This window comes from Chiloscyllium punctatum, chromosome 15 (genome assembly GCF_047496795.1).
Source record: "Chiloscyllium punctatum isolate Juve2018m chromosome 15, sChiPun1.3, whole genome shotgun sequence".
Lineage (NCBI taxonomy): Eukaryota > Metazoa > Chordata > Chondrichthyes > Orectolobiformes > Hemiscylliidae > Chiloscyllium > Chiloscyllium punctatum.
Window position 1 is genome coordinate 59704134 of NC_092753.1, and position 19915 is coordinate 59724048.

The 19915-nt window shown below is 39.1% G+C and overlaps 1 protein-coding gene across 3 annotated transcripts in view; it reads left to right on the plus strand.

Annotated features, from left to right (window-relative positions):
* Positions 1-19915, plus strand: part of man1a2 (mannosidase, alpha, class 1A, member 2) — a 128770-nt gene that overhangs the window by 39360 nt on the left and 69495 nt on the right. For all 3 annotated transcript variants that reach the window (XM_072585227.1, XM_072585226.1, XM_072585228.1), the window contains one exon: positions 19509-19627. In XM_072585227.1, coding sequence (XP_072441328.1) covers positions 19509-19627 — 119 coding nt within the window. The remainder of the gene's footprint in view (positions 1-19508; positions 19628-19915) is intronic.

Genomic DNA, 19915 nt, shown 5'->3' on the forward strand with positions numbered 1-19915 from the left:
GGGGAAAGATATAAAAGAGACCTAAGGGGCAACTTTTTCAGGCAGAGGGTGGTAAGTGTATGGAATGAGTTGCCAGAGGATGTGTAGAGGCTGGTACAATTGCAACATTTAAGAGGCATTTGGATGGGTATATGAATAGGAAGTGTTTGGAGGGATATGGGTCAGGTGCTGGCAGGTGGGACCAGATTGGGTTGGGATAACTGGTCGGCATGGAGAGGTTGGACTGAAGGGTCTGTTTCCATGCTGTACATCTCTATGACTCTGAGTGTGTTAATTAAATATATCTAGATAGGCATGCTTAGATTTAGCTATAGGTTTAAATGCTGTCTGAATGTCCTGGTTGGTGGTATTTTGCATTGAGTGATTTGTAAAAGAATTGTCAGTAGCAGCCAAAACTGAATCTCATGGTTCAAGCTGAAGGTCAGTGTGCTAGCTGTACCAAGGCTTTCATTGGGGAAATACTCAAATCTGCTCAGATACGATTGCAAAGTTCGTAGAGGTAATAATTGCAACATCCTTCTCTTTAATCCCAATTTAAGATATATTCCAGATGGTGACGGGTTCAAGCATTATTTCCTAATTTCCCTAGTCTGTTGAGCTTACTGTGGCTACCAATAACCCAAGGCAGGTGTAACAACAAAATTTACTCAATGTCTTTTAATGAAGTACACAAAATACTCAAGGGTCTTACTCATACAAAGCTTACATCACAAGTCTTTATGTGGACTTCAAGGAGCAGATCAACTTCATCTTAACCTCCAGTTACTGTTCAGGCGGTCCTGTCTTGAGCCAGCTAGCTATTGCTCTGAGGCAAGCTTTCTTGTTGCCTTTTTTCCATCAAAGCAAAGCTAGTGTGTGTTCACACTTTGTCTGTGTCCAGCAATTTGATCGTTGACAGATATCACAAATGTGTCAACTATCTACGTTTTACTCATTAGGGCTGGCTTGTTTTCCCTGGGAAGAGCTCATCTCTTGATTTGATAGACTTTGACCTCAGGCTTAGCTTGCTTGGGCTGCTACCATCTATATGTCAACCATATGATATTTACAAAGTGCTATTCTATAGTCAAGCATAATGTTATTTATTACACATCTAATTGTATGCTTGGCTTAACAGGACTCTGACCTTTCAGATATGTTGTGACAATTCAAATCATTACAGTTGCAACACAATCCTTCAGAAACACATTAGAACCAGTAACCTTTCCAATCGTTACATAATCACCTAATCATTCACTCTTTGGTAGAGCATGCTTCTCATATATTTTTTCTTATTTCTTTTCAGTTCAATTATTGAGCAAATTTTAGGCAAATATCTACACCAATTATTGGAGTACATGTCACAAAAAGCAAAAGTAACAAGGGTTATTAAAGCCCTCTGCTGCCAAAGTCTAGTTAAAACAAAATGCAATTATAATGTGGCACAAGTGAAATATGTTAAAGATATCTTTTTATTTCATGCCTGTTCATGCCTATTAATGGTAAGGGAAATTTTTAAAATCATACTGTTCATTGCTTTTAATATAACTTCGAACCTTGTTACATTAGGGTATGATAGTGGGCTACAAAAAAGTTGCCACTATTTTCTTGTTAATATAAAAGTGGAACAATAATAACTATCTACCAACATTAAACATATTAAAAAAAAAACTATTGGTAGTTAAATGCAAGTTCTTCCATTTAGCTGTTTATGGCGTAAGCTTGCAGTCATTGTGTCGAAGCTTCTTCACAATCTGAATTGTTTTTCAATAGCAGTTAACCATAGAGTTAGATAATAATTGCAAGATATGATCAAGTATGGCAGTAAATAATATAGACAGGTGTTGTAATGGGAGTTGGAAGAACAGTGAAGTAGAAGATAATGAAAGGAACATTTATCTAAAAGGTGCCTGGAATGAAAATCTTCAAAAGATGAGACACCCCATTACTTCACAAGAAAAGACAGCACATTTGTAGTCTTTGCATCCACAAAGATCCTTGGGGAAAATTCTAAAAGCTTGAGTTCAAGGTTTTTACCGATACCCTCATGAGATTTCTAAATAAACTGAACATAGCATGAACTAGAACAATGCTATCAATTTTAAGCAGTGATAATTTATGTAGTATTAGGTATTTTGATGAAGTTCAGTTGGAAGTTCTAAACAGATTTTAAAAAGATCGAAACAGAAATTCTCAGGTACTGATTTAACACAAAGTACTGAGAAGTTGAAGAGATTTGGGAGTTGTTGAACAGTGGGAAATCATGATTGGCTGCAAAATGATCAATGTAATACTTTGTGTTTATAAAATAGAAAACTAATTCGTGCAGTTTTTTAAAATACTGTTTGTGGGATCTGGCTAGGCCAGCAATTTATTGTCCTCCCTAATTGCCCTTGATAAGCTGGTGGTGGGATGCTGTTTAGTGATGGTACACTCACAGAGCTGATAAGAGGAAAGTTCTGGGATTTTAAGTTATCAAATAAGATTCCAGTAAAAACAATAGATGTGATGGCAGAAAAAGAAATATAAATGGTTTCTACGGAGATAACATCCCAAATGGGCATTGGAAAGTCTCAAGGTATATTGTGCACATGACGTTTTGCAAAAAATTAACGAAGTCACGCATAAGTAATTGCTAGCTATGTTCAGTTTCATAAAGGGTAGAAAACAACAAAAGTTATTTTGCTAGTGGGAAAAGTATTGTGAGATCTTCCTTGGAAATCAACGTTGAAACACAAACCATTTCTAATTTACAGCAATGATTTGCATTCAGAATGTCAATGCAAATTTACAGGTAATATGACATAAAAAGAACAGGTAAATTGAGGTGAATTGTGAAATTGGCAGAATCATAGCAGAGTTATTTCCAACTAAATCTTGGGTAAATAACTTTATTTCTTCATTGGCATAAGGCATATACATAAATAATGAGGTTCACATATTATAGGTTTGTAGTCACGGTAGATAAATAGATGAGGTCCTTGACTCGATTTCCAGAGAGCATGACCTTCAGCAACATCAAGAAATGTATGGAATTTTTCCATTCTTTCTATGCTGACTGGAAATAAAGCTCGTTGGTTTAACCTGTATCATGGGGTCTTTTTTAAAAAAAAAATGAGCTGTAGTGGATGCATTCAATGCAGTCTTCTGAAATTCCCTAGATGCATGAAAGATCCCTACAAGTTGAAAGAAAAAGGAAATATAACATCTCTCCAAGAAAGGAGTGGACAAAGAAAGTAGAGACTAGTTAGCACAAAATTTGTGATTAGGAAAATGTTCGAATCCATTCATAAGGGGATGACACAAAGATAGGTGGAGGGACAGGTAGTATTGAGTAGGCAGGGAGGCTGCAAAAGGATTTGGTTAGGAGAATGGACAAACAAGTGGCAGATGAAGTATAGCATGGGAAAGTGTGAGGCCATGCCCTTTGGTAAGAAGAATAGAAGCATGGACTATTTTCTAAATGGGGAGAAAATTTAGAAGTCTGAAGTGAAAAGAGACTTTGGAGTTCTAGTCCAGGATTCTGTCAAGGTAAACTTGCAGATTGAGTTGTTAGTTAGGAAGGCAAATGCAATTATGACATTTACTTTGAGAGGTCTTGAATATAAAAGCAAAAGTGTACTTCTGAGGCTTTGTAAGGCTCTGGTAGACCATTTTTTTTTTTTAAGAGTATTGTGCGCAGTTTTAGGCCCCATATCTCAGGAAGGGTGTACTGGCCCTGGAATGGGTTCAGATGAGGTTCAAGAAAATGGTCCCAGGAATAAAAAGCTTAACCTTTGAGGAACGTTAGAGGACTCAGAGTTAAGAAGGATGAGGAGGATCTAATTGAAACTTACAGAATACTGAATGGCCTGGACAGAATAGATATTGGGAGGAGTTTTCCATTCGTAGGAGAGACTAGGACCTGAGAACACAACCTTAGATAAAGGGCAGACCTTTTAGAATGGAGATAAGGAGAAACTTCTTCAGCCAGAGAGTGGTGAATCTATGGAATTCACTGCCACAGAAGGCTGGGGACACCAGGTCATTGAGTATATATAAGATGGAAATAGATAGATTCTTGATTGTCAAAGGGATCGAGGGTTATTGGGAGAAAGCAGGAGAATGGGGTTGAGAAACTTATCAGCCACATTTGAATAACAAAGCAGACTCAATGGGCTGAATATCTTATCTTATGGTTTTAGTAGATGTTATGAAATCAAGCTTCACAAATTTATTCAAGTTCTTTGTGGATGTAACGGATTGGATAAAGGGGAACCAGTAGGTGTAGTGGTATTTGAATTCCCAAAAGGAATTCGCAATGGTATCACGTTAAGGTTATGACATAAGGTGCAAGTCCATGGTGATGAGAATAATATGAGCTCGGGTAGAGGATTGCCTCTCAAATGGAAAGCACATTCTGGATAAGCCACTTTCAGATTGGCAAACTAGAACTTAGCGAAGAAGCAGAATATATTATAGCTAAACTTGCTAACAATTAAAAGTACATGAAAAAGCAAGTTTAGATTCTGTAGGGGATATATAGATAGGCTAATTGATTGAGCGAAACCTTGTCATGTAATGTGAGTTTAAAAATTTGATGTTGTCTCCTTTGGGTATGAAGAATGGGAAAATGAGTATTGTTTAAATAAATAGAGACAGTGGAATGCTGTGGTGCAGAAGGATCTTGTATATGAAGTTAAAGAAATCAGCATGCAGGTTCAGCAAATAATTGGGAGGCCATTGGAATGTTGGACTCAACTGCTCAGAAGACAGAATAAAAGTAGTGTAAGAAAACAACTGCAGATGCTGGAGCTCTGAAACAACAAAAACAGCCTTGCTGGGGAAATTCAACAGGTTGCGAGAAAACAAAGTTGTTGTATTGAAACTAGTGACCCTTAAGAACTAGAAGCAACTTGGAAAACCAAGGTTACCCTGGGCTTCCAGTTGCCTGCGACTTGAACGTACATGCTAGCACAGGAACCCAGTAGTATGCTTTAGACCTGACTGCCTTCCCTTTTCTCCTCTCACTGGGCTCCAACTGCAACAATCTGCTCACTCCTTTCCCCTCCACCCTATCACCTCTACTGAACTGCTTCTAGTTCTAGAGAAAGATCACAGGACTGAAAACATTAACTCTGCTTTCTCTCCACAGTTACTGCTCGACCTGCAGAGTTTCTCCAGTAATTTCTGCTGTTATTGTAATAAAAATAATGAAGTGTTTCAACAACTGTTTAGTACATTGATTAAATGAATGGGCAAAATTAGGGAACTGTGCACATTTTTGGTCACTGTAGTTAAAGAGAGATATATTGCTTTAGAGGGAGTTCAGAAAAGGTTTACTGGGTTGATTTGTAGCATGAAGGGATTTGCTGGTGAGGAAAGTTTGAGCAGGTGTTTTTGAATTGTAGAATGAGAAATGATGCAATTAAAACACAATTCCAAGGAGTCTTGACAGGGTGGTTGCTCAGACTAGGCTTCCCTTGTGAGGAAACCTTACAGAATAAGGAATTGTCCATTTCAAACTGAGGTCAAGAGGAATTTCTTCTCCCATAAGTTTGAGTCTTTGGAATTGTTTTGAGGTTTTGAACTACATATGGAAGTTGAGAATTTATGGAAACCAGGCAGGAAAGTAGACTTGAGGTGCTAATCGAATGGGTGAGCAGACTCAAGGGGTCAAATGGATTAATCATGCTTCTCTTGCTTGTTCAATATTTATATTTTGTTAGTGTTGTCATGTATCTAGCAAAAACGAATGCGAATTGAATGAAAAAATTGATCTGTAAATCTGCATGTTACTCTCCAGGGAGCAGCAGTTGTAAAAGAAAATTCTGCTTCTCCCACTTTTATGAACTGAACTTGGTTTATTTGTTACAAGATGACAGCCACGTTTGTGCTCTGGTAGTCAACTGTGTTAAAGATCACTTGTTTTAGGAACTGCACACTCTGGCATGGCTGTCTCTGCTGCATTTGCTGCAAAGCAAGACAGTGGGCTGAGAATATACATGAGTGTCTGGTCTCTATTTTCTCTGGGCTCCCTTCTCAATCATCTAAACCTTCCATTTATGTTCACTTTTTCTAATGCCCTTCCAGATAGCCAGCCTCCCGAGGTTATAACCATTAGCATGTTTCTTCTGGTTGTCAGTTTCAATGTTTATCATCTTCGTTATGGACTTGCATATATCTTTAGTGCAGAGATAGTTATCCATAAGGTTGTAATGTAGCAGCCATTTTATTTTGCCGATCTTTGAGTATCTGGCTGTCATCATCTGTTGCACCTGGTGAACCAGAGCAGATATCATAAAACGTGTTTTTAATCAACCTATTGGAATGTGTTGTGAGGCAGGTTGGACTTGAACCGAGAACTTCTGGCCCAGTGAAAGGGGTGCTACCATGAGGGCCCCATACTATGAGTGTATGCTGATGGAATTAGCATGATTCAGAGCCCCCTCAGTTGGTGTCCTGTCCTGCTGAAACTCTATCTGGCACACCCATGGCATCTCTTGCTATACTTATATCCTTAAATAACTGGGAGTAAAATTTAAATAATAGTACTTGTATTTCATGCTGCAGTGCACCCAGGTAACCCTTGTTTTAAATTTTGGTGATTATGTTTTGCCCATTGGAATGGATACAAAAGAATTGAGGAAGGCAGTAACATAGTGGTAATGTGTGGGGCTTAACAATCCAAAAACCCAGTGTTCTGGGGAAATGGGTTCAAATCCTACCATGGCAAATGTCTTAATTGAAAAGTTTTGAATGGAGAATTGGTCTAATGGTGACTATATAATCACTATTCATGATGTGGAAGCCTAACTGGTTCACTATGTCCTGTAGGAAAGAGATCTACCATCATTACCTGTAAGAGGCTCGAGCAGCAAGTGAATCATGTGTTAGAATTCAGAGTTTAACTTTTGGAGGATCCTTAATCATTGCCCTTGTCCTTGTAAAGGTCCTTCCTTTTTGGTATGAATGAAGGGAGGATAACTGAACTAACCAAAGCACTGTAGTATGGTACCATTCAAATTGGGAAACAAAATAGAAAAGCAGTGGTAAAAGGTAATAACATAAGGAAATAGATACTCTTCTCTGCAGCAAAGACCATGTTCCAACGGTTGTGTTGCTTACCTTGTGCCAAATTTAAGGCCATCTCTTGTGGTTGAAGAGGAGCTTGGAGTGGGATAGGAACAATACAGTTTTGTGGCCCAAAACAGCTTCTGGTAAGAGATTATGAGCAACTCTAGGGCTAAATTTAAAAAGCAGAATCGCATTGATAGTAATCTATTAGTTGAATCATATGTGCATCGGCATAGGTTAAATAAGATTGGGGGGTAAATGTATGGTTCAAAGATTGGTGTGGATGAAATGGGTTCTGATTAATGGGCGCTTACAGGAATACTGTGGAAAGAAAGAGCTGTACAATTTGCTGAGGCCTCATTTGAACTATACTGCGAACAATGTCCTGACCATTTGTGTAGCAGTGGCTTCAGACTATTTCATGATACAGGGAATTGAAGGGAAGTTTAAAAAGTGAAAAAGAAATGGAAGTGCAGAGGTGCTGGATAGTGCTGAGGTGAATCAAACCATGACAGGAAGCAGCTGTAAATATAAGAGTCATAGAGATGTACAGCATGGAAACAGACCCTTCGGTCCAACCTGTCCATGCCAACCAGATATCCCAACCCAATCTAGTCCCACCTGCCAGCACCTGGCCCAAATCCCTCCAAACCCTTCCTATTCATATACCCATCCAAATGCCTCTTAAATGTTACGATTGTACCAGCCTACACCACATTCTCTGGCAGCTCATTCCATACATGTACCACCCTCTGCGTGAAAATTTGCCCCTTCGGTCTCTTTTATATCATTCCCCTCTCACCTTAAACCTATGCCGTCTAGTTCTGGACTCCCCGATCCCAAGGAAAAGACTTTGTCTATTTATCCTATCCATGCCCCTCATAATTTTGTAAACCTCTATAAGGTCACCTCTCAGCCTCCGATGTTCCAGGGAAAACAGCCCCAGCCTGTTCAGCCTCTCCCTACAGCTCAGATCCTCCAATCCTGACAACATCCTTGTAAATCTTTTCTGAACCCTTTCAAGTTTTACAACATCTTTCTGATAGGAAGGAGACCAGAATTGCATACAGTGTTCCAACAGTGGCCTAACCAATGTTGTGTACAACATGACCTCCCAACTCCTGTACTCAATACTGTGACTAATAAAGGTAGGCATACCAAATGCCGCCTTCACTATCCTATCTACCTGCGACTCCACTTTCAAGGAGCTCCCCTTTCAAGGAGGGGAATGCACTCCAAGGACTCTTTGTTCAGCAACACTCCCTAAGACCTTACCATTAAGTGTATAAGTCCTGCGAAGATTTGCTTTCCCAAAATGCAGCACCTCGCATTTATCTGAATTAAACTCCATCTGCCACTTCTCAGCCCATTGGCCCATCTGGTCCAGATCCTTTGTCGCTGTCCACTACACCTCCAATTTTGGTGTCATCTGCAAACTTACTAACTGTACCTCTTATGCTCGCATCCAAATCATTTATGTAACTGACAAAAAGTAGAGGACCCACCACCGATCCTTTTGGCACTCCACTGATCACTGGCCTCCAGTTTGAAAAACAACCCTCCACCACCACCCTCTGTCTCTTACCTTTGAGCCTGTTCTGTATCCAAATGGCTACTTCTCCCTTTATTCCATGAGATCTAACCTTGCTAATCAGTCTCCCATGGAGAACCTTGTTGAACACCTTACTGAAGTCCATATAGATCACATCTACTGCTCTGCCCTCATCAACCTTCTTTGTTACTTCAAAAAACTCAATCAAGTTTATGACACATGATTTCCCACGCACAAAGCCATGTTGACTATCCCTAATCAGTCCTTGCCTTTCCAAATACATGTACATCCTATCCCTCAGGATTCCCACCACTGAGGTCAGGCTCACCGGTCTATAGTTCCCTGGCTTGTCTTTACCACCCTTCTTAAACAGTGGCACCACGTTTGCCAACCTCCAGTCTTCCGGCACCACACCTGTGACTATCGATAATACAAATATCTCAGCAAGAGGCCCAGGAATCACTTCTCTAGCTTCCCACAGAGTTCTCAGGTACACCTGATCAGGTCCTGGGGATTTATCCACCTTTAACAGTTTCAAGACATCCAGCACTTCCTCCTTTGTAATCTGGACATTTTGCAAGATGTCACCATCTATTTCCCTACAGTCTATATCTTCCATATCCATTTCCACAGTAAATATTGATGCAAAATATTCATTTAGTATCTCTCCCATTTTCTGTAGCTCCACACAAAGTCTGCCTTGCTGATCTTTGAGGGGCCGTATTCTCTCCCTAGTTACTCTTTTGTCCTTAACATATTTGTAAAAACCCTTTGGATTCTCCTTAATTCTATTTGCCAAAGCTATCTCATGTCCCCTTTTTGCCCTCCTGATTTCCCTCTTAAGTATATTCCTACTTCCTTTATACTCTTCTAAGGATTCACTTGATCTATCCTGTCTATACCTGACATATGCTTCCTTGTTTTTCTTAACCAAACCCTCAATTTATTTAGTCATCCAGCATTCCCTAAACCTACCAGGCTTCCCTTTTACCCTGACAGGAATATACTTTCTCTGGATTCTTGTTATCTCATTTCTGAAGGCTTCCCATTTTCCAGCTTTCCCTTTAAATGCGAACATCTGCCACCAATCAGCTTTCGAAAGTTCCTGCCTAATTCAGTCAAAATTGGCCTTTCTCCAATTTAGAACTTCAACTTTTAGATCTGGTCTATCCTTTTCCATCACGATTTTGAAACTAATAGAATTATGGTCACTGGCCCCAAAGTGCTCCCCTACTGACACCTCAGTCACCTGCCCTGCCTTATTTCCCAAGAGTAGGTCAAGTTTTGCACCTTCTTTAGTAGGTACATCCACATTCTGAATCAGAAAATTGTCTTGTATGCACTTAAGAAATTCCTCTCCATCTAAATCTTTAATACTATGGCAGTCCCAGTCAATGTTTGGAAAGTTAAAATCCCCGACCATAACTACCCTATTATTCTTACAGATAGCAGAGATCTCCTTACAAGTTTGTTTCTCAATTTCCCTCTGACTATTTGGGAGTTCTATAATATAATCCCAATAAGGTGATCATCCCTTTCTTATTTCTCGGTTCCACCCAAATAAGTTCCCTGGATGTATTTCCGGGACTATTGTCCCTCAGCACAGCTGTAATGCTATCCCTTATCAAAAATGCCACTCCCTCTCCTCTCTCACCTCCCTTTCTATCCTTCCTGTCGCATTTGTACCCTGGAACATTAAACTGCCAGACCTGCCCATCCCTGAGCCATGCTTCTGTAATTGCTATGATATCCCAGTCCCATGTTCCTAACCATGCCCTGAGATCTTCTGCCTTCCCTGTTAGGCCCCTTGTATTGAAATAAATGCAGTTTAACTTATTAGTCCTACCTTGTCCCTGCCTGCCCTGACTGCTTGATTCACTTCTCTTCTAAACTGTACCAGTCTCTGATCTCTTTCCTCACTATCTCCCTGGGTCCCATCCTCCCAAGCAGTTCTAGCAAATTTCCCTGCCAGTTTATTAGTCCCCTTCCAATTTAGTTGCAATCCGTCCTTCTTGTACAGGTCACTCTACCCCAAAAGAGAGTCCAATGATCCAAAAATGTGAATCCTTCTCCCATACACTAGCTCCTCAGCCATGCATTCATCTGCTCTACCTTCCTATTCCTGCCCTCACTAGCTCGTAGCACTGGGAGCAATCCAGATATTACTACCCTTGACCTTTTTAAATTTCTGCCTAACTCTGTAATGTCCCTTCAGAGTCTCAACCTTTTCCCTTCCTATATCGTTGGTTTCAATGTGGACAATGACCTCTTGCTGCCCCCTCTCCTCCATGAGAACATTCTGCACCCTCTGAGACATCCTTGATCCTGGCACCAGGGAAACAACACACCATTCTGCTTTTTCTCTGCTTGCGACAGACACGTCTGTCTGTACCTTGGCCAACAGAATCCCCAACACAGTTGATCTCTTGGAACCAGACGTACCCCTCGTTGCATTAGAGCCAGTCTCAATACCAGAAACTTGGCTGTTCATGCTACGCTCCCCTGAGAATCCATCACCCCCTACATTTTCCAAAACAGTATACCTGTCTGAAATGGGTATATCCACAAAAGACTCCTGCACTAGGTGCTGACCTCTCTTACCCTTCCTGGTGTTAACCCACCTATGTGACTGTATCTGAGACCCCCCCCCCAATCCTATAACTGCCATCCATCACATACTGTTGCTAGTGCAAATTCTTCATCGCTTCTATCTGTCTCTCCAACTGATCCACTCGATCTGTTAAGATTCGCATCCAAAAGCATTTATGGCAGATATAATCCGCAGAAACCCTTAAACTCTCTTTAAGCTCCCACATCTGACAAGTATATAAGCAGAAAAATACAGCAAAAATTAGAACCAAAATAAATTAAAGTTTAAACCTTTCATCTGAATGAATATCACATTTTTAAAAGGTAGATGAGTTGAGAGCAGAAACAAAAATAACAGAATATGATTTGACAGCTGTTACATAGACATGGTTGAACATGTCCAGGATTGGGAACTCAATAGTCAAGTGAATTTGACATTACTGAGCAATGGGCAGAAAGGGAAAGGAGGTCAGAAAGAAGGACTGTATGAAAAAATGAACTACCTACAGTTAACAGATCCGGACAAAACTAATTGCATACAGTCTGGTAAACTGCTAATGTGATGCCCCTGTTCAAGGGAGGAAAGAGAGAGAGAAAGACCAAACAGGAGTTATAGGCAAGTTAGTCTGACATCTTTCCTTTGGAACTTGCTAGAGTCCATTATTAAGGAAAAAATAACAGGACATTAAGAAAAGCTTAATGTAATGATTTTGTGGAAAGGAAATCACGATTTATAAACTTGCTAGAGTTCTTTGAGGATATAACAGGCAGATTAGATGAAGATGAATAGGTAGATATAGTGTATTAGCATTTCCAGAACACATTCAACAAGATGTTTTATAAAAGGCATTGTATAAGATAGCTTGTGCTGTTGGGACTGATGTATTAGTATGGATTAGGAATTATTAACGCAGAAGACAGAAATTCAGGATTTAAAAAGTCTTTCTCAGTTGGAAGTATGTAATTAATGGAGGGCTTACATTATGTACTGTCTATATTAATGACTTGGAAGAGCTGGAGGTAGCATCTAATGTTTCCAAATTTGCTGGTACAAAATAGATGAGAGGACATAAGGAACCTGCAATAGATTGATGGACTGGGTAAAATTGTGACAAATGGAGTTTAGGTAGGAAAGTATGAGGTCATGTACTTTGATAGGAAGAATAAGTAAAATCTATTATTTAAATGGAGAGAAACTGCAAACAAAGTGCACCACAGACAGATCTAGACATTCTATGTGAAACTTCAAAAGGTAAAGTGCATGTGCGGCAAATAATTAAGGGGACAATTGGATACAATATAATTCATCTTGATATCAACCTTGTTTCAGTGAAGCCATTCCAACAGGTTAGCTCTTTTATGCTGATCCCCCTTGAATTTAAATCACTTTCTCTATGACCCTCAACTTTAATTCTCAAATCTTTGAGCTGTTCCAACCTGCAATTAACTCCTTCTTAATTTCAGACAGTTTCTCAGACTACCTCAGTGGAACCTCATTCTTGTTTCTTCCTTTGTCTTTTTGTTTCTGTATGGATCATGGCAGTTTTTTTTTAGATTAGATTAGATTAGATTACTTACAGTGTGGAAACAGGCCCTTCGGCCCAACAAGTCCACACCGCCCCGCGGGGGGCAACCCACCCATACCCCTACCTAACACTACGGGCAATTTAGCATAGCCAGTTCACCTGACCTGCACATCTTTGGACTATGGGAGGAAACCGGAGCACCCGGAGGAAACCCACGCAGACACGGGGAGAATGTGCAAACTCCACACAGTCAGTCGCCTGAGGCAGGAACTGAACCCAGGTCCCTGGCGCTGTGAGGCAGCAGTGCTAACCACTGTGCCACCGTGCCGCCCTGTATTATGCAACTGTGTATGCATGTATCAGTGATTTGGCTGTGTGCAGCCAAACCTGGGAAGAACATTTAAAACACTTGAATGAAATGTTTGATTGGTAACAGATTCAATTTAGTCATTAAAATTGGTTAAAAATGAATTTACCAAAAGAAGATTCCAGTCTCTGTCACTGAATGGCTTTGTGATAATCTATATACAGTCGTAATTAATATGGTTTTGTTACCATTGCAACAGCAGATATCCTGTTATTAAGACTGAGTTCAGTCTATTCATTGTCCAATGTGACCTTTATTGCTTCCTTCACTTGGACCATTTCTTTGAACTGTGTGTGTAAGCACATTGTTTTACGGGCTGTCTTCTGTTTTCACTCCAATTTTTTTCTGCAAACACAAGAATTTATTTGACATTAGCACCGGCCAAACAGTGCAGGCTTCCAAACATTTTAAATTTAATTTTATTTACTGAATTAGTTACTTCGTAATTTAGCAGACTATATTTTGTGAGTTTATAGATAAAAAGCATGAGTGAGCCAAGGGAGATAAAAGAAATTAGAGTACCTTTTTCTTCAGGTCACCAAATTTATGACTTTAACAGTCTGTGTCGAATGTTTGGTGCTCCACATTTTTGTTGTATTTTGGCACTTAATTCAGCCATCCAAAGATCACTCAGACCACCAAGTGCCCTCCCCCAACCTACAGACACGCACCACACACTTGTTGATCTATTAAATTTACTGAATTGACGAGTGTAAGTTTTAAAAATCTGACATAACTTGAATATGTCACTAATGGTACGTTAATAATCTTTTACTTTCAGTATCTCTTACAACATTATCTACTGCTTAAATGAGATCCTATCAAACTTTATAAGTACAGACTTAATTTAACCATTGTTATTTAAGCATTATTGATCCTAATCTATACCAGATATCTTCAACTAGCAAATCCTTTTTAAGGTCTCAATTTAAAAAATATTTTGGTGCTGCAATAGAGTTGAAGAAATTAAGATTCACTTTACCCTGTCATAAATTTCTATTAATTAGATGTCAGTTTTTATAGTTGATCCATTAACTAGCCATATTATTGTGGTCATTTTGAGGATCACTGGTTTCTGTTACTAAATGTGGCTTAGGCAATCTTAGAATTTTCAGTTTCCAATTAAGGTTTTAAATTCAAAGTTGTTATATTTTTATCTTGTCCTGAAAGTCTTAAGTATATATGTAAAGATAATCATGAGAAAAGATTTTATAATGCAGTATTATAGAGTTGCTTTTCTTAAAGTCCAGTTCTGTGACTTGCTTCACATGTAAATTGGTTTGCTTAAGAAAGTGGACTTTCTCTTTTCTGTTGTGCGTTTTTAGTTGAGGTACGAATTAGTTATAGTTTACACAGCCTGTTTAGATCTTTGTAGCTTCAGAGAAGAAAATCAGCATGGACAACTAAAGAGTTAGCATAAGACTAAAAGGGTTTACAAAAATGCAAAAAACATAGCACAGATCTTGACAGATTGGCAAAATACACAGATTGGCAACAGGCCACAAAGCAGTTTATAAGAGCTACAAAAACGAATTATGAAAGGAAACTTGCAAGGAGCACCAAAATCAATAAGGTGTACTTCTATTGTTACATATAATGTGGTCAGGAACAATGTTGACCTGCTAAAGATTGAAAGTTGGAATATTGTCAATGACTATGGAAAAATGGCAGACATGTTGAATAATTACTTAGCCATAACTTTTACAATAGAAAAGAAGGATAGCTTGCTGGAAATCATAGGAAATTAATAGTGGATCAGGGACAAGGACTGAAAGACATTACTGTAGGTAGAACATCGATAATGAAGAAATAATGGAACTAAAGAGTAACAAATCCCCAGGACCTAATGGTTTCCATCACAAGGTATTAAAGGATGTAGAGGAGCACATTGTAACAGTGTCTTAAGTATAATCTTTCAGAGTTCCCTAGCTACAGGAATCATCCCTCTGGATTGATAAATTGCACATTGTGAATGTGCAAGGTTAAGAGAGAAAAAACAGGGAATTTCTGACCAATTATCCTAACATCTGTGATGGGGAAATTGTTGGAGTCTATAACCAAGGACTGAGTAACTGAACACCTCGAATTTTAAGTTAATCTGGGAGTTCATAAACAAATACAGAAATTGCAGGGGAAACTCGCAGCTCTGGCAGCATCTGTACAGAAAGCAGATTTAATGTTTCAGGTCTGGTGACCCTTGTGAAGAAGTAAAGTGGATATTGCCAGACCTGCTGAATTTCTGTTGTTCCTGACTTCCAGCATCCACAATTCTTTGCTTTTTGTTCAGCGTGAAATTGTGATACGTAGATCATGCCTGATAAAACACATTGTATTTTTTTTGAAGGGGTAATTAAGGTAGTGCGCAGGGAAATATCTATGGATGTTTTTGTATGGACTTCCAGGAAGCATTTGATAAAGTCCCAAATAAGAGACTGTTAATTAAGGTAGAAGCCCACCGAATTGAGGGAAAGTTTCTGGTTGGAAAATTGGTTGAGTTGCAGGCACCAAAAAGTAGGGATAATGGGTAGGTACTCAAATTTGCTGAATGTGAACAGTGGTGTTCAACAGGATCTGTTTGGGCCTCAATTATTCATATTATTTATTGACTACTTGGATGATGAAGAACATGTGCTTGAAACATCGATTTTCCTGCTCCTTAGAAGCTGGCTGACCGGCTGTGCTTTACCTGCACCATATTCTTCGACATGAAAAGTCATGACACAAAGTTAGGCAGCGTTGCAGACAATGTATATATCAAAATCTTTTTTATAATTTTATGCTAAGACTAGATAAATGGGCAAAACTGACCATGGAGTTTAATGTTAACAAGCATGTGTTTATCCATTTTGGACCCAAACAAAGTTAGATCATGGTATTTTCTAAATGGTATGAAATTAAATACAATGTTTATGCAAAGAGACTTTGGGATTTAGGTGTATAGTTCTTTAAAATAGTAATTTTAAAGTAGGAAGACCTATTTAAACAGATAGAAGGAGAAACTACTTTAGCCAGAGAGTGGGGAATTTATTGAATTCATAGCTGCAGAAGGCTGTGGAGGCCAGGTCATTGAGTATATTTAAGACCAAGATAGATTCTTGATTGTCAAAGGGGTCAAGGGCAATGGTGAGAAAGTGGGAGAATGGAGTCTGAGAATTAGGGCTGGACCATTTGGGAGAGGTGGTCGGAAGCACTTCCATACAAACAGGGTGGTAGTTGTTTGGAAATCTCTTGCAAAATGGCAGTTGATGCTATATCTAAATGCTGAAATTAGATTGCTTAACAAACATTTATCTAAGGTATTAAGAGATATGATTCAAGGGCAGGTAAATGGAGTTAGGCCACAGACCAGCCATGATCTCACTGCATAGCAGAGCAGGCTCAAGGAGTTGAATGGCTTATTTCTGTTCCTATGTTCCTTTGTAAAAGTTGAAACGCAGGCTGAAATTCACTGGAGTAAATGGCCCTGAGTAAGTGATGAATACAAGGTAATTAACTTTGTACATTTGTTTCAGAATGACAGAATGCTGGACAATGTGTGGTTACTTTTGTAAACAATCATGTGGGGGGGTTAGCAGCATATCAATCAAGCATTTTGAGATAAAGACGTAGGGTAGATGCAAAGTGACAATGTCATTAGACAAGTAATTGAGAGACTGAGCTAATCTGTGGGAACACTGTTTCAAATCACACAATGGTAGCTGGTGGAATTTGAATTGCATTAATAAATCTGGAGTATAGAGCTGGTTTTGGTGATGGTGATAATGATGACCTTATTGATTATCATGAAAACCTTTCTGATTCACTACTATCATTTTTATGGAAGGAAATCTGCCTGCCTTACCTTCTTTAACCTACATGTGACTTTTGATTCACAGTGTTGTGGTTGACTCTTAACTGTCCTCTGAAATGACTACACAAGCCACTCGGTTCGAGACACAATTAGGGTTAGGTAACGAATGATGGCCTTGCCATTAACACCTATTTCCAAAGAGAAAAATTAAGTTTTTAAAAGAAAATGCTTGTGCCACAAAAATCTGAGTAAATCTTGTCTCCTTTAATCAGTGTTTAACATAAACTATCACATTCGCAGTGTGTCTTGTGCTATCAAATTAATTGTGAATATTTAATTTTGAAATTCATGAAACTTGCATTGTGAACTGTCTCAATAATTGTAGTGAAAATTGGACCAGCGTCTTCAGAACAAGTTGTTGATTGTGGGTTGTCTTGAAACTGCCTCATTGAGATGGGAGTACATGATAAATTTTTGCTAGAGTTAAAATTACAGAGCATCACAGGTAAGGAAAACCTCAAGGAAGAACTACATGATTATGATGCCATTGTCTTAATATAGTGTAACAGGGGTGTGTACTGTACTGGATGATCTCTACTTTTTCTTGTAGCTCAGACCCTTGTGCTGACTTAGCCTTCTGGTCTTTGTTTCCTCTAATCCTTTAAGCTTGCAGGTCTCTCTCCCAGTTTATTAAAACTGGATAGACTCATTATTTTGAATTAGAGGAGTACATGGTTTGATTGTGACCTTTGCCTATAGTGTTAGGTGCATTAGTCAGGGGGAATGGGTCTGGGTGGGTTACTCTTCGGAGGGTTGGTGTGGACTTGTTGGGCCGAATGGCCTGTTTCCACACTAGGGAATCTAATTTAATCTAAATAATGTACTGTTTTTGCCGTTGTTGTTGGTGTTTTGTGGTCCGTTCCACTAATTTTATAACTGACTTTAAAATGTACCTCCAGTCTACACAGGTGGTATAACTGAAAGCGTTTTGTTTCATTTGAGAAATGTGACAATTTCTGGCAAAGCTGCCGGTTTGTTGCCCTACCTTATTTGCCTTTTAGAAAGTAATGGTGAGCTACAGTCCAAAGTTCTGAAGTTTTTTTTATTCATTTGTGGAAATTCAGGAGCTGCTGGTGATATCAACGGTTATTGCCCATCCCCACTTTCCAATCAGGGATGACAATGAACAATGGTCACTATTAAACTAGCTTTTTATTCCAGAGTTTTATTGAATTTCAATTTCTCTATCTACAAAGCTAGATTCAAACCCATGTCCTGATAACTGGTCCAGTGACATTACCCCTATACCAGTGCCCTTCATGCTGTTAGAAAGAAGTTCTAGAATTTTGATTCAGTGAAGGAAAGGCAGTAAATTTCCAGAGGAGAATGGTGAGAAATTTGGAGATTGTGTTCCGATGTATCTGCAGCCCTTGCTCTTTGTAGTAGAGGTTGTAGATTTGGGAGGTGCTGTTGAAGGAGCATTTATATGTTTCTGTACTGCATCTTGTACATGGTGCACACTGGTTTTGCTAAATGCTAGTGTTATAGGGAGTGATTGTTGTTAAAGAGCTAAATTTGCTGATGATCATACAATCTGCTTTGTCCTGAATCCCGTCAAGACTCTTTAGCATTGATTAGAGCTGTACTGATCTATGCAAGTGGACCGTATTCCATATGCTGACTTATGCCTGCTGGTTGGTGAATTGAGGAAATGGGTTATTCATTGCAGAATTCCCAACCTGATTTCTTGTGGCTGTACTTTAAAGGCTGGTCCAGTTATGTTTCTAATCAATGATAACCTTCAAGGTAGGGGAAGTCCTGAGATGTTAATGCAGTTGAGCATCATGGGAAGATAGGAACCACTGAAACTAAGCCTTTATTAAATGTACTTTAGTTTTCTAATGACAAGTCATTTGAAGCAAGTGTCTTAAGTTTTTTTTCTAAGCAACCTTTCAGAGATGTCTAAACACAACCATTAAGGTGAGACTTGAAACTGGGCTTCCTGGCCCAGAGTTGGGGGCTGTATCACTGAACCACAAGAACCTAGCAAATGTCTTGTATCAAAGGAATCCAGATATCTAGCATCTGTTCTCAATCTGGACATAATTTTCTGAGAATCAATTGGGGTTTGGCACAAGTGCTCTTCCTGAGGGTTTTCTGCTTCTGATTCCAAAATACCCCATTGTTGCCAGTGCTGCTCCAATTTCTGTTCATTTGGTCTTTGCAGAAATTCTTAATCTGGTAATTTTCTTAGATCAGAAATTTGTGTCCACCTTGTATTGCCCACTGTTGAAATGATTCTGGCAGTAACAAGCCATTAGTTTACCAGGTGACAGAAATAAGAGACAAATATGTAAAAGCATTTCTTGGTAAGGAGAAGGAAGATCTTGGATGGAGTGAGATTACCTCAAGAAGAGTGGGAATTTCAATACAGAGTGCCGTAATACTTGATGGATAGGCAATCTGATGGTTTGTAGAGGGCTCCCAGATTTCTTTTCAAAAGGTTCAATGCTGGAAGTATGCTGACAGATAAATACAGTGCTAACTATATTTTCACGCTGATATTTGAATTAGATTTCAGTGTATTTTTCTTTTCGCCAGGCACCATTTTTTAAAAAAAAGTATTGAATATATTTATTTTGTTTTTAGGAAATTCTCAGTTGGGTGCAACCATTGTGGATGCTTTAGATACACTATACATCATGGGTCTTTTTGATGAGTTTCGAGATGGGAAAGAATGGATTGAGAAGAACTTAGATTTCAGTGTGGTAAGTCATAATAGGCTCAATAGGCCTATTCCTATTCTTCAATAACCTGTTTCCATCTTCATATGGAGTGGATCGTTTTCAGTGGAAGAATTGCTAGACTGGCATATTTACAGTTAAATAGTACATTAATCTCCCATTGTATTTCATGTGGCGGTTAAACAGAGCATCCTGTATAGTGCTGTCTCATTGCTTGTATTCCTTTATTGTGCGCTCTCTTTGATGTCCTGTTTACTGCCACCACTGTGTGCAACATGTCCACATTCTAACTCAAAAGATGCAGACGGTGGA